The sequence below is a fragment of the Gossypium hirsutum genome, chromosome A04 (assembly GCF_007990345.1).
Source record: "Gossypium hirsutum isolate 1008001.06 chromosome A04, Gossypium_hirsutum_v2.1, whole genome shotgun sequence".
Taxonomy (NCBI): Eukaryota; Viridiplantae; Streptophyta; class Magnoliopsida; order Malvales; family Malvaceae; genus Gossypium; species Gossypium hirsutum.
This window is the reverse complement of record NC_053427.1, coordinates 75024864-75037922: the sequence shown is the minus strand read 5'-3', so window position 1 is coordinate 75037922 and position 13059 is coordinate 75024864. Positions and strand designations below refer to the sequence as shown.

Below are 13059 nucleotides of genomic sequence, written 5' to 3'. Positions count from 1 at the left end.
TTTTTAATTTTTTTATTTGTATTTGTCACATGACATACTAGGAATCTACAACATGGCACCATTGAATTGGCTAACAGTGTCATGTTAGTACAAACTAACAATGTTAATATAGAGTACTGGCCTAATTCACTGAATACAAGTTCAAGTACCAACTAGTATCACGAGGCTATAATTTTAGTCCGCAATTCATGTGACCTTAGGCGACTTTTTGAATTTAAATCCGCCTAAATTAGCCTGACTCTGAAAGAACAATGAAAGAACAAAAAATACCACAAGAAAGCAACACACACTATGTGTTTGAGTAAATGCTCTCAAAGTATCTTTATTACTTTGAAGGTTAGAGAAAACCTCTATTTATAGTTAAGTTGCTCCAGTTCCAATGGTATAGATTAAATTACATAAATAGCTAAGATTAGTGCCTATCTATAAGATGAGAGTATTAAGAGATTTAAACTCTATACATTTTTATCCCTTAGGATTTATAATAATTACCTTGGTAAGATGTTTCACTCAAGGTTTTAAATAGATAAACTTTTCCATATGTTTCACGAATCGAGCCCATTTAAATTGATCGAATGAGCCTAATTTAATCGATTGACTTTCATTAGACTTTTTTATAAATTTGTCAAGTATTTTAATCCGCACTACATGACACTAAGTCCAAAATAATTAAAGACTTACTAGATAAAAATGTTTAAGTTAAAGGGACAAAGTAAATATTAAACCAAACGAAAAAAATAAATAAAAGAAAAAAAACATAAACGACAAAAAAGTGGCTATTTAGTTTTCCAACGTGAAATTGTTTGGTAATCTCAAAAAAATTCATTGAGTTATTCAAAGGAGTATGGGTACTTGAAATATCAAACGTCCGATTATCTAAAGATTCACAAATCACAACTTGATGATACCATCGGACGTACAGAATCTGCTTCAGACAAAGATCCCAAAGTACCCACCATCAAAACTTCCTCTTTCAACTTGGTTTCTTCTTATTTTTCCTTTAACTCTCATAATTAAAAAAAATAAATATCAAATCTCTTCTCAGTCCTCAATTCTTCTGTGCATTAACTGTACGCTTCTGTTCTTCTTTTGCAGTGCCTGTCTCTGTCTCTGTCTGAACGACACTTCTAACAGACCATCACTCCTCTCTTATCCCTTTCCTCACCATTTTTCTTAGGTTTTATTTATTGAGCCATGAATGTTCTCTAAATCTTCCCTTCTTCTTCACCTTTGTTTTGGGTGTTTCCATTTTATAAGTTTTCTTTCTTATTGAAACGTTTATCGAATTAAAGGGTGAGATATTAAAATGGAAACTTATTTAAATCCCCATTTTTTATCTTAGTTTTGTTAAAACCCCATCCAAAGCTTGAAATTTTGAGCCTACCAAGCGTTTACATCTTCAAACTATTGAGACATTATAAGCGAATTTAACTCCAAAGTTGTCAAGTTTTGAGCTTCTGGGTCTTTTCTAGAGATGTCCCACATCGATTTAGAGCAAGGAACTCACCGCCGCGACGGGAGTGACATCAGCTCCGGGGAGGCTAGCGTCTGCTTCTCGGAAGCCGACGAGGGTTCATGCTACTCTCAGTTTTATTCAACTGCAGGTGGTTCTTATGACGATTACAGCTTCGCCGAGGGAGAGATTGACGGCGGCGCTTCGGATTCCAGGAGGGTGTCGGATTGTTCAGTGGAGGCGGAGACTGAGGGAGGAGTTGCTGAAATCAAGGTGCATTTGGCCAAAGTGGAGAAAGTTTGTAGAATTTGTCATTTGGGTTTGGAAAGTAACAGCCATGAATCCGGGGTTTCTATTGAATTGGGTTGTTCTTGTAAAGATGATCTTGCTGCTGCTCATAAACTTTGCGCTGAGGCATGGTTCAAGATCAGAGGAAATAAGTAAGTGAAAACATTTCTATTGACTTGGAATTTACTCTTTCTTAATAACATTAACTACCCACTCAAGGGAACGAAGAGTTAAAATTTTTGGTTATTTTGATAAGGTGAAAAATGCATTTGATTTGCTTAATGGAGAAGAAATTAAAGTAATGCTTAAAGCTTTAAAAACTCTCCTACGATATGTTTTAAGACTAAACCGACAAATTGTTTGCTGCTAAGTGCTTTGTTTTTTTGTGATTTAGGAATCTCCTATCATTGTATGAAAGTGAAGATTTGACCTTTTTTGATGCATTCCCTTTGATTAATGATCATTGCTTGGTGGTATGCCACTTTGGAAGTTTTTTAACTAATGGTTCCCTATTATTGACATTATATGAGTGGTGCAAGTAGCTCTCTATTCTAGCCATTGGCATGTTCTGCACTTCATGCATGTCCGGATTTATGTAATGTTTTGTCGAAACAACTATTGATGCAATAACTATGCATAAAACTGTTATCATGGCAGATGAACATGGCTTCATTATATATATAATTGATGATATTGATAATTCAAGTCTGCTTAATTGTTTCAGGACTTGCGAGATTTGTCATTCTATTGCACGCAATGTAGTTGGAGTGAACGAGGGTACCGATCAATCGAACGACACCAACAGTTCCACGACAACAGCTACAGTCCCAGGACCAGCAGCTCATACAGACACTCCAAGTTTCTGGCATGGCCACCGCATCCTCAATTTTCTCCTTGCTTGCATGGTATTTGCATTTGTGATATCATGGCTCTTTCACTTCAATATGCCATCATCCTAAAATTCGGTACCACATGTTCTTGAACAAAATCGAACGAATGAAACGGAGATGAATAATAATATAGTCTTAGAGAGTTCAATATACCCAATATATTAAAAATAAAAATTTGAAAACCTGTACAACTATTCGGTTTTTTTTTTTTTTTTTTTGCTTCTATTGACTTCCAAATTGGTATTATCTTTGTTGGAACGTTTCGTGGGCGTCACTTTCCACCCTTAAGCTTAAACAAGCAAAAGGAGATTGATATTAAAGCAGTGGGGACACTCAAGAAAACGCATTTGGCCTTTTCATTCAAGTAAGACAAAGCAGTGTCTGGCATAGACGGTTGTTTGATGACACCATGGTCCCGCCATCAATTAACTTACATACGACAGACAAGATTCTTTTGTCTCTTATCTTCTGCTGTTCTAAACCATCAAAATACTTCCCTCCCTGTATGCCTCATTAATGCACAAGTGGTCGACTTGGAAAGGGTATTACATTAATGTAGCAAACAACCAAGTATAAAATTGTAAACAAAGGTCTTTCCCAGTGCCATTTTTGTGGACTCGTCACAATAAAAATTGAACGTGGAAAAAAAAAAGGATTCGATATCCGATTACAAGTATATGTTGCTATCTGCTGAGTTAACATGGAAGCCTATAATCAAGAAATGGACCCAAGAAATGAGATGACCACATAAAATACAACAGTCCCCGTTTCAGTTTAAGCAGGCCCTGGTCACACTCATCCAACAAGGAGAAAAGGATAACAAAATCATAAAAATCAAGGGAGTCTGTCCGATAGGTGGCGGCATAAGCATGGCCACCCGGTTGTGGGGGGAGGGGGGGGGCAGAGGTCAAACATGCAGCAATGATGGAATTTTGCAGCATCTTCTCTAAGCTCTCAGCTTCCTATTATTGACCAGTTCGTTCAAGTACTTATATTATTACATTAAAACGTCTTTGTGCATTCCATTCAGACCCACATGATCTCCCCACAATTTGTCAATTACTAAACCGGGAATGTTCCAGAGCAATGGCTCCATGTTGGAATCTGTACTCTTTTCAACATGGCCACGTTGCTCTATTATTGGATTCCTTTGAAGATAAACGTGCAGCAGTTAAACATTATTGTGCCTGAAAGATGAAGCAGCCTGGCTTTGATTGACTGCAGGAAAAAAGAAGACTTTTTTTTCCCGCACATTACTATGCCTGGGTACAGTACGCACTAGCTTTACATAACCATCACATGCATCAGTGAAGAATGAAAAGTAGTCATGTGCTCGTCCAATTTTAGTTGCAGGAATCTGAGTTTTCTAAAAGTCTACTACTATAATTTCCATTTTAAGTTTGGTTTTCAGTTCTCCTAAAGATTCGAGTCAAACCTGGAATGTCTTGAGATGAAACATAAAGATTTAATAGTTACTTAAAACCTTAAAAAACTGGTTTATCTCAATGGCCTTCGGCATTGAGAGACAACAATCACAATTTCAGCGTTCGACATGGGAAAGAGAATGACACAGGCACTGGCAATAGGAACTCGGAATATTCCATGATATATGTTGATGCTGGTCATGATGATGGCCGATGATTTTATGCAAAGACAGGGAAGGACAGCACAATGTACAAGTGCACTACTCAGTTTCTGTTTTTCTTAAGAATACAAATCAAATTACCAGTATTGGAAGATGCTAAGCCTTTAATCAAAAGATCATATGGATCCGAGCAGAGCACGATTACAGTAATAGCAGGCAGCTTCCATCATCTACGCACCATTCATTGCAGTATCGGCATGGAGTCCATTTGCATCTTCCATTGTCTTGCCATTAACTTCACTTCTCCGCCTCTAAACAAATAATAGAAAGCATAAATGCCAATCTAAATTGGATATCACCATGAAGATATTCAAAGAGGAAAATTAACAGATAAAATCATTATTTATACCCAATCAGCAGGGTCTACAGAATTCCCATTCAAGAGCTTCTGGTTCTCTTCTTTGGTCTTACTATCCTTGTCCTTGGTGCTTAATGGTAGCAACAGAGGTAAATTTCCACTGGTTCTGTCAGGCAATTCTGCAGTAATATCTTGGTGTTAAAACTACTGATGAAGTTATGTCCCGGTCACTGGAAGACTTATAGATTATACCAAATTAGATAAAATCAAAAGTCGAAGCATTCTAATTTCTAACCTGGCAGTTTCTTGTCTATGAAGAATACCACTAAATTAACAGTATACCTGCAGTGAAATCCGACTAAAGTCAAAATAAATTGGAAAAAGAATAATAATGGAAATTCCAAAAGGGCATTTCATACCATGCGACAACTACATCAACTGTGTAATGTTTCCGGGATGCCACAATCAAGAGACTTTGGATGATAGCTACCAACCAAGCCAACTGCTTTATGCACCTGCAATTGGACAGCAATACCATAAAAAACCAAATATTCGTCCACTGATACTTACATAACATAATAAGCCAGAATTCTTTGCCCCATTGACTGTATACAAGAAACTAATAGAACATACTTATGATACAGTCTGATCCAAATATTTTGCAATTGCAAATCAGAAAAAGTTACAAGAATGGTACTCGACATAATAATCTCAGGATGTTCCGAATTGGATTTCTTTCATCTTTTTCCCCTACATCATTGGGGCTAATGCCTAAAAATAAGTGAAACAAATAAGCCATGTGTTTTACCTTCGTGTGCCATATTTCTGATAGGTTAGCACAAAGACTAGGGTGAAGATCATGTGTGATGAAAAAATCAAGTCACCACAACCATATATTACACCTCGAGGAACTGAAAAATCAACAAAGTAAATGAGCCAAAATAGTTATTAAGAAACATATCTATATAATTAAAGGCAATTAATTAAATTTTAAATAAAATAAGAATACATACAATTAATTAAGAGGACTTCTAGCACACTCTCCGGTTTCGGCAACCTGGCAAGCTTTGAACCCTACAAAAAGAGGTTATTTACTAAAATGTTCTTAACCAAGCAAACAAATGTACAATGCAAAATAACAACAACAATAACAACAACAACAATAATAATAACAATAACAATAACAATAACCATTTCACAGTGTTCTCATAAAGTCGAAAGCAAGTACAGACATAAGTTCAAGACTATACCTCTCGGCAGTGATAATTAGGACCAGGAAGCTGAGTAGAATAGAATGTAATGATTCGGAGAATCTGAGAAGCCTGTAGCACAAAAATAGACAAAAAAACAAAAAAACTGTAAGCAAAAAACTAAGGCTTAAGGTTTCATCATTTATCAAGACTCATTGTATTAATAAAGGTTGTTGAACTACTTAAGCATTGAATTCAGTTTCATTGGACAGGTTATTGATGAAAATGGCACTTCAAATTGATGGACTCATTTGAACAACTTAATAAAAAGTATTAATAAAGGTAGTTGAACAACTTAAGCATTGAATTCAGTTTCATTGGACAGGTTATTGATGAAAACGGTACTTCAAATTGAAGGACTCATTTGATTAATAAAATATATATTGGCAGGGGGAGGGGTAATATCTGCTATTTTATAATTGACATCTTACTTTAGCTAAAATGAGCTCAGTAGTCATTACTGAGATTGGAGAAAAGTTGGATGAGCCTATAAAATTTAATTAGCATTTCAATAATTACCAGGCAGAGAAAAAGGACAAGCAATCTAATATTCAATATGAGAATCGAATGATTCTCACTAACCACAGTGACATACATGGCATACTTCGACAGAAGGAAGAACCTAATAACTAGTCCTACAACAAGGCCATAAACTGGGTGTACTTACAACTAAAAATGCTAGCACCCTGCACCAAACAAGAACTGTGTAGATCTTTTTGGTCTTGAAGATGAAAGGATGGAAAGTCCACTGCAAATAGAGCAACTCACATGTTAGAAGCGGAGAAATAAAAGGACTGCAATTTCGTCCACTAGAAAAGTGAGAACTGAACACAACTAATGAAATAAATAGAGAAGTAAAGGAAGAAAAGCCAACAACATCAGAATAACTTTACCAATAGAAATGATAAAAAGACACAGGTGAACACTGTCTCACTGATATAGCCTTTATCTTGCCCAAGCTCCTAAATATAAAAGAAAATTAAATATAAGAAGACATTTCACCAAATAACTGACATATAATAGAGACAAACAAAGAGCAAAATCAAAAGAAAGTTGTTCTTACTGGAAGAATGAAAAAACCAAGATCCTGAAGTGTTGGCCCTGGCCGGTGTAAATAATGAACTCCTCGGGCAGCTAGACCATGAATATACTGCAGGGACAAAGCCATATTTTAGACCCACATCCTTCTAAGATGATCCAAAACTTCGAGAGAAGCAATGAAAAATGTAGCATATACTAAAGCTCAAACAATATGCAATATAATCTGTATGAACCATGATATAGATTTGTCTTATTTCTCCCGGTTATAGTTAACCAGATCTTACTTTTAAAAAAAAAATCAAAACAAGCAGCTCTGTTTTTTTAGAAAAGATGCTAGCTTTTCCACTCCCCCATTTACTACTTAAAATGCAAAAATTGGTAAGAGAAAGAAATCAATCAACTTTGGGAATTATTCAAACTCAAACAAATAGATTGAAAATAGAAATGAAACCTGAAAAATTAGACCAGCAAGAAGGTATTTCCAATTGTCTAGAAGAAGGTTGATCTCTGTAGTTGTCTCTGCACAAATTCTCTTCCACAACTAGAAACAAAAAATCAAATCAAATCAAATCAAAATCCCTTATAATTTCCATTCCCCAATACAAAGAACATAAAGAGGGGGGGGAACCTTTGAAGCTTCGCGACCAATGTAAAGCGTCATCTTGATGTCATGTAACAACCAGTTCCATGGTAGTTCAAAGCCCACCGGTTAAGGTCAACATCTCTAAAATTCAAAACCGCTCAATTTTTGTGCAAATCCCCTTTTTAACAAAAACCTTAACCTCCCCAAAATTTTAAAAAATATGAATAAAAGTTAGCAAATTTTATTAATGTTTCTCCCTTTTGTTTTCCACCAACAAAAACCAACTTCAAATCCAGCACAAGTGTAAACCCCGCCGCCGCCGCCGATTAATCGATTCTTCGAGGGATCAAAGACTGGCGATCCAGGATGAGGATGGGGAACCAAGGAAGAGAAAGAAAATGAAAATAGAGAAAAAGGTTGAAATAAAAGACTTGTTCGGCTTCAATATAAATGAACCGAGTGTTCAAATTTGTGAAAATTAATTTAAAAGGAATGATAAAAAGAAACTTCGCCGCAACTATATTTTTATATTTTGTCAACATTTCAATTTATTTGTTTGTTTACTTAAATGCCCTTCCGGTGGTGGGTGAGATATTCACGGCCGTCTCCACTTTCCAGAATTTCCCTTTGATTTTAGATTCACTTAACTGAAATTTTAAAATTTGTAATTAAAACAAAGTGTGTATTGATGGGAACGCATTTTAACCAAGTTAAAATCATATATATATATATATTATCAATTTTTATAGTTTATGAATGAAAATGAAAATGAAAATGAAAATGCAAATCAAATTTTTGTTTTAAAAATGCATTCAACTATTATCACACTAAGTTTAAAGATATGGCTTCAATTTCATGTGCTCTACTTTACCCATTCCCAATACCACATAAAACATTTTTATTTAAGGCTGTGTTTGATAGAGGGAAAACCAATTTCGGAATTGGTTTTACACATTTTCCAGTGTTTGATAGCAGGAAAATATTTTCCTTTTGTAAAACCAATTCCAAGACACGGGAAAAGCTATTACAAAATTGGGGAAAATGTCTTACACCCTTCATTTCGGTAAGACATTTTCCATATTCTCTCCAGCCTTCTAAAACCTTCATTCCTTCATTTCCTTCCATTTCCAAACCCCCACAAGATCTGTCGACTGATTTTCCCCCACAATACGTTCTCTCCGACCACCATTTCCGTCAGATCTGTGGGAAATTTCAGGTAAGACATGCTGGGTTTGTATTTTCTGTTTTTGTTTCTGTTTCTGTTTCTGTGGGAAATATTCTGTCGAAAATGGTTTTATTTGGTTTTTTGAACTGCATGTGTAGTTAAACTCTCACATACACTGGTATATATGCGAATCCTGCTACTCCAACTTTCGTTACCCATAATAGAATAAGGAATCGACTCCTTTTCCTTTCTCTTGTGAAGCTGTCTGTTGTTTAGCGAAAGTCTTCTTTTGCTGCCTATGGATCTGTCTTCTCTTGCAAGAGCCGATTTGTTCACAGACGATCTCTGAACACTTTAGAAAACTTTTTTAGATTCGAGCTATGCCCTGAGTGAGGTATAAAGGTTGAAAACCGTTAGCAAGGCTTAAGCTTAGAGACCAAGGCAGGGCCTAGACGAATCAAGATACTTAGCCGATCCGATGCCATAAATTGTTAAGAATAGGTTATTCCAGAATAAGTTGTGGGAAAATAGGTTGTTTTTTTTTCATCAAAAGTCGAAGGAATATGCCCAGAAAGGGATGTCCTGGTCCTGTTAGCACAAATTAAGCTGTTAGCCAGAATAAGGTACATCGCAGTCTAAGCGTGCTTGCTTTGCGCACCGGCACAGCAGAATGAGAATCCGCTGGCTCAGATGAGTGGCTTTTGGCTTACTTCCTTGAGAAAGGCTTTCTGTAACTAAGAAATGAGAATTGTTGACCCATATGATTATGATCTCAGGCTCATAAAGAGGATGAAACTGACAATTTAAACTTTTTGAGCTCGTCAGTGATCTTTTCCATGGTGTCTAGAGAAACCAGCTTTGAACATGACATTCGTACCCAAGGAAAATTTTAGCAGGCATTACTATGATCTTGAAGCCCTTGCTAGGAGCTGCTCGGTACGGCTCACTACTAACTAAAGAAGGTTCAGGCATGCTTCGACTTAGCCCTGTGATCCGCTAATTCATCTCTTGATCTGGTATTCTGAAAAGGGGGTGGATAGGGTCAGCGAAAGAAGTGGCGAGGGCGGAAGAAAGGGTTTTCAATTCCAGCGGACCTGCTCACGAGAGTCAGGCCTGCTCTGTAATGGGCAGACGTAGCAGGGCCATCTTAAAAAATATAGAAAAAAGAGCCGCTGGAGAAAACCAATTACGCTGGATTCTTAATTCCATGGAGTATGTTGTGAGTTTGAATTGACCCGGTTAGCTAGAAGGTTCCTTTCGCTATCGTCCTAAGGTTCAATCAACTGTTGGTTTGCTTTAACAAGTTGATAGGTTGCATTCTGGTTTGGCCAAGTAAAAAATCCAACCCTACAACCACAACCACATCAAATTTGTATAGATTCTCATTTTGGGAAAATTTAGGGCACATTCGTTTGTTTGGTAGGTTACACCAGAAGGCCTTGCCCACTAATTTCCATCCCAATCCTAAATTGCATAAATGAAGTTCACATCTGTTTGTGGCAACTGTCTCTATCTCTTTCAAACACTAATACATTGGCATGGAATGGCTGAATCAATTAGCAAGGGTTTTGTTAATTAAACTTTGAACTCATTATTTAGGGTTAGTATGTTTTGACAGTAAAAATCAGTTTGAATTATATGTAGATACTGCTTACGGCTTTTGGATATTTTATATAATAATTGCCTTTAAAAATAAGTTAATTCTTTTTAAAGAAACTAATCATAAATTATGAATAATTATTTTTCTTTTTACTTCCATTCACACGAGCGAAGTTCACATGTTTTTAGCTCATAATTCTACAGATTATTGTTAATATGGTAATGAGAGTTGTTGAGGATGATTATTGTTAATATTATATCAGGAATTATGGATGAAATGTTGGAGTTTTTAATTAATACCGATATAAATTTAATTATTATAGAAGTGAAAAGATAAAAACATGTGATGTTGTCTTTAATTTATACAAGTTGGATGTAATTGTGTTAAAATAAACTGTTGAAGATGACCCAATTTTTGTATGTTTATTGATTTGGATTTTGATTATGTTTATTGATGATGGCAAGACTGATGTTGTCTTAGCTTCTATTTTTTATTGCTCCTAACGGTTCTAATTTCTTTGTATGCTTGACCTCCATCTGTATAGTTCTTGCTGTCCTAGCCTCTACCTCAGCATTCGTACTCGTGTTGGTGGCCTTGGTCGATATTTTCATAAGAGGTTTGTGGTGTGCTTGATTTATGATAAGCCTTCTAATAAGCATTTGTGGTTGTTATAATTCGGTTCAAGTGAATTAAATGGTTGTTGGATGTGCTTGGGTATGGTTTATTATTGATTTACATTTTTTCTGTAATTTGTTGGGAAATGGCAGTGATGAGCTGTTATATTTATGATAAGACTGATATTTTTGTTAATTATGTCCGAAATTTTAACTGTATATATAGTAATTGTAGCAGTGCACTTAAACATTATTTATTTTTTATAAAAAGTAATCAATTTATAATTTAAAAAATTATAAAAAATAGAAATAAAAAAATTTATAACATTGTCAATTTTTTTTGTTTATATTGAAATAAAAAAAGAAAACACACTTGATAGCAATTGAAGTATTTAAAACTCTTTTATATTTTAAAAAAAGAGGCATCAACATTTATAGCTTTTGAGCAATATATTTTAAGTGATCTTAACTTTATAAAATCATGATCAATATATTTTAATAACTTTATAAAAACATATTATTAACTATGATCAATATATAACAAATACATGAAAGATATTTTAAGTCATGGTAACTTTAATACATGATCAATATATTTAAAACTCTTGCACCAATTGAAGTATTGTATTAACTATGATCAATATTTAAGTGCTACTTTAAAAAATTTATTATTGGGCAATTACAATTAGCTTGATATGTATGTATGCACTTTTTTACTCATGGTAACTTTATGTGATCTTATGAAAATCTTGCATCTTTTGTAGTAGTGATCATATATTTGTGTGGCATTATTTTGTGTAGATGGATCGTAATCAAAATCAAATGGCAATTGCCGGAGTTGTGGCTTCAGTTTTAGCTTTTGGGGCTCTTTGGATTAAAAAATTAGAAACTAGGAAGAAAATTGCTTCTCGCCCTCGTGAGAATCGAGATTATGAAAGAGAAAACTATATTAATAGTATTTTATATAGTGGTGACCAGCATTGCATTGATATAATAAGGATGAGACCGATCGCCTTTTTTAATTTATGTGATATTCTTAGTACGAATAATTTGTTACAATTGTCTAAATCTGTCGATATTAGGGAGCAAGTAGTTATATTTTTACATATAATTGGTCATAATGTAAGGTTTCGAGTGATTGGATCTAGATATTATAGATCAATTCAGACAGTTCACCATTACTTTAGGGTTGTATTGAGAGCTATTTTGAAATTGTATAGACTAGTTATTAGATTACCTGATGAGTCAACTCCTAGTGAAATTAGAAACAATCCAAGGTTTTATCCTTATTTTAAAGATTGTATTGGAGCATTAGATGGAACTCATATTCGTGCATCCGTTCCACTTAGCATTGAAGGAAGATTTCGTAGCCGTAAAGGGGGGACGACACAAAATGTATTGGCTGCCATTACATTTGATTTGAAATTTGCTTATGTTCTAGCTGGTTGGGAAGGTAGTGCACATGATTCTCGTATCTTAAGTGATGCACTTTCACGCCCAAGAGGATTAAGAATTCCAGAAGGTAATATTTATCACAAATAGTTCCAATAAGCTCATAGTTTATCAGTATTAATTACGTATTGTAAAATTGTAGGTAAATATTATCTTGCTGATGCTGGATATGGCATCCGAATTGGATGTATTACCCCATATCGTGGTGTCCGATATCATTTAAAAGAGTTTGGTGCTGAAGGGCCTGAAAATGCAATGGAACTCTTTAATCTTCGACATTCATCATTACGGATCACTGTTGAACGTGTTTTTGGGATTTTAAAGAAACGGTTTCGTGTATTAGATGTTGAACCATTTTGGAATTTTCAAACTCAAGTAGATATAGTTTTGGCTTGTTGTATCATTCATAATCATATAATGGGAGTTGATCCTAGTGATTTACTTAATCAAGGATTATACGAGGAGTCTGAGTTTGATTCGATAATACAAACTCTCACGGAGCGAGAAGAAAGACAAGAAGCAAGAGAATGGTCTGCTAAGAGAGATGAGATTGCAGAAACTATGTGGACTGATTACATGGCTAGAAATATTAGGTAGATTTAGGCTTAGGGTTATTATTTCTATGTTATGTATGTTTTAGACTGATGTTTTTTTTTGCAAATGTTGGTTGGATAATAACATTGTCAGATTTTAGATTGTTGGATTTTGATATATGTCTTGAATTGGTTAGATATTGATTATGTTTTAACATTGTTGGATATTGAATTGATTATTATGTTT

General features: G+C 34.9%; 2 protein-coding genes and 1 long non-coding RNA gene across 3 annotated transcripts; 2 read left to right on the top strand and 1 right to left on the bottom strand.

Moving 5' to 3' along the window:
* The first annotated feature begins 813 nt into the window (after positions 1 to 813).
* On the top strand, positions 814 to 3307 carry LOC107948846 (uncharacterized). Its single transcript, XM_016883495.2, has 2 exons — positions 814 to 1893; positions 2466 to 3307. Exons 1-2 carry the CDS (start codon positions 1475 to 1477, stop codon positions 2698 to 2700), a joined length of 654 nt encoding a protein of 217 aa, XP_016738984.1. The 5' UTR covers positions 814 to 1474; the 3' UTR covers positions 2701 to 3307.
* Positions 3308 to 4082: 775 nt separating this feature from the next.
* Positions 4083 to 7977, bottom strand: LOC107948845 (phosphatidylinositol:ceramide inositolphosphotransferase 1). The gene is made up of 12 exons (XM_016883493.2): positions 7494 to 7977; positions 7317 to 7406; positions 6888 to 6974; positions 6718 to 6786; positions 6492 to 6572; positions 5825 to 5896; positions 5588 to 5648; positions 5383 to 5485; positions 4994 to 5089; positions 4870 to 4916; positions 4626 to 4753; positions 4083 to 4527 (listed from the first exon to the last, which is right to left on the bottom strand). Exons 1-12 carry the CDS (start codon positions 7524 to 7526, stop codon positions 4447 to 4449), a joined length of 948 nt encoding a protein of 315 aa, XP_016738982.1. The 5' UTR covers positions 7527 to 7977; the 3' UTR covers positions 4083 to 4446.
* A 400-nt stretch (positions 7978 to 8377) lies between these two features.
* Positions 8378 to 11023, top strand: LOC107948844 (uncharacterized). The gene is made up of 2 exons (XR_001697573.2): positions 8378 to 8664; positions 10758 to 11023. It is a non-coding gene; the product is annotated as an uncharacterized lncRNA (long non-coding RNA).
* Positions 11024 to 13059: the final 2036 nt, after the last annotated feature.

What these genes read in the sequence shown, in the direction of transcription:
- LOC107948846 (XM_016883495.2), top strand. Translation starts at nt 1,475, where the DNA reads ATGTCCCACATCGATTTAGAGCAAGGAACTCACCGCCGCGACGGGAGT. An exon ending in TTCAAGATCAGAGGAAATAA is followed by an intron (nt 1,894 to 2,465) that starts GTAAGTGAAAAC and finishes TAATTGTTTCAG; the next exon opens with GACTTGCGAGATTTGTCATT.
- LOC107948845 (XM_016883493.2), bottom strand. Translation starts at nt 7,526, where the DNA reads ATGACGCTTTACATTGGTCGCGAAGCTTCAAAG. An exon ending in TTGGTCGCGAAGCTTCAAAG is followed by an intron (nt 7,407 to 7,493) that starts GTTCCCCCCCCT and finishes TTTTGTTTCTAG; the next exon opens with TTGTGGAAGAGAATTTGTGC. An exon ending in CATAGACAAGAAACTGCCAG is followed by an intron (nt 4,754 to 4,869) that starts GTTAGAAATTAG and finishes ATATTACTGCAG; the next exon opens with AATTGCCTGACAGAACCAGT.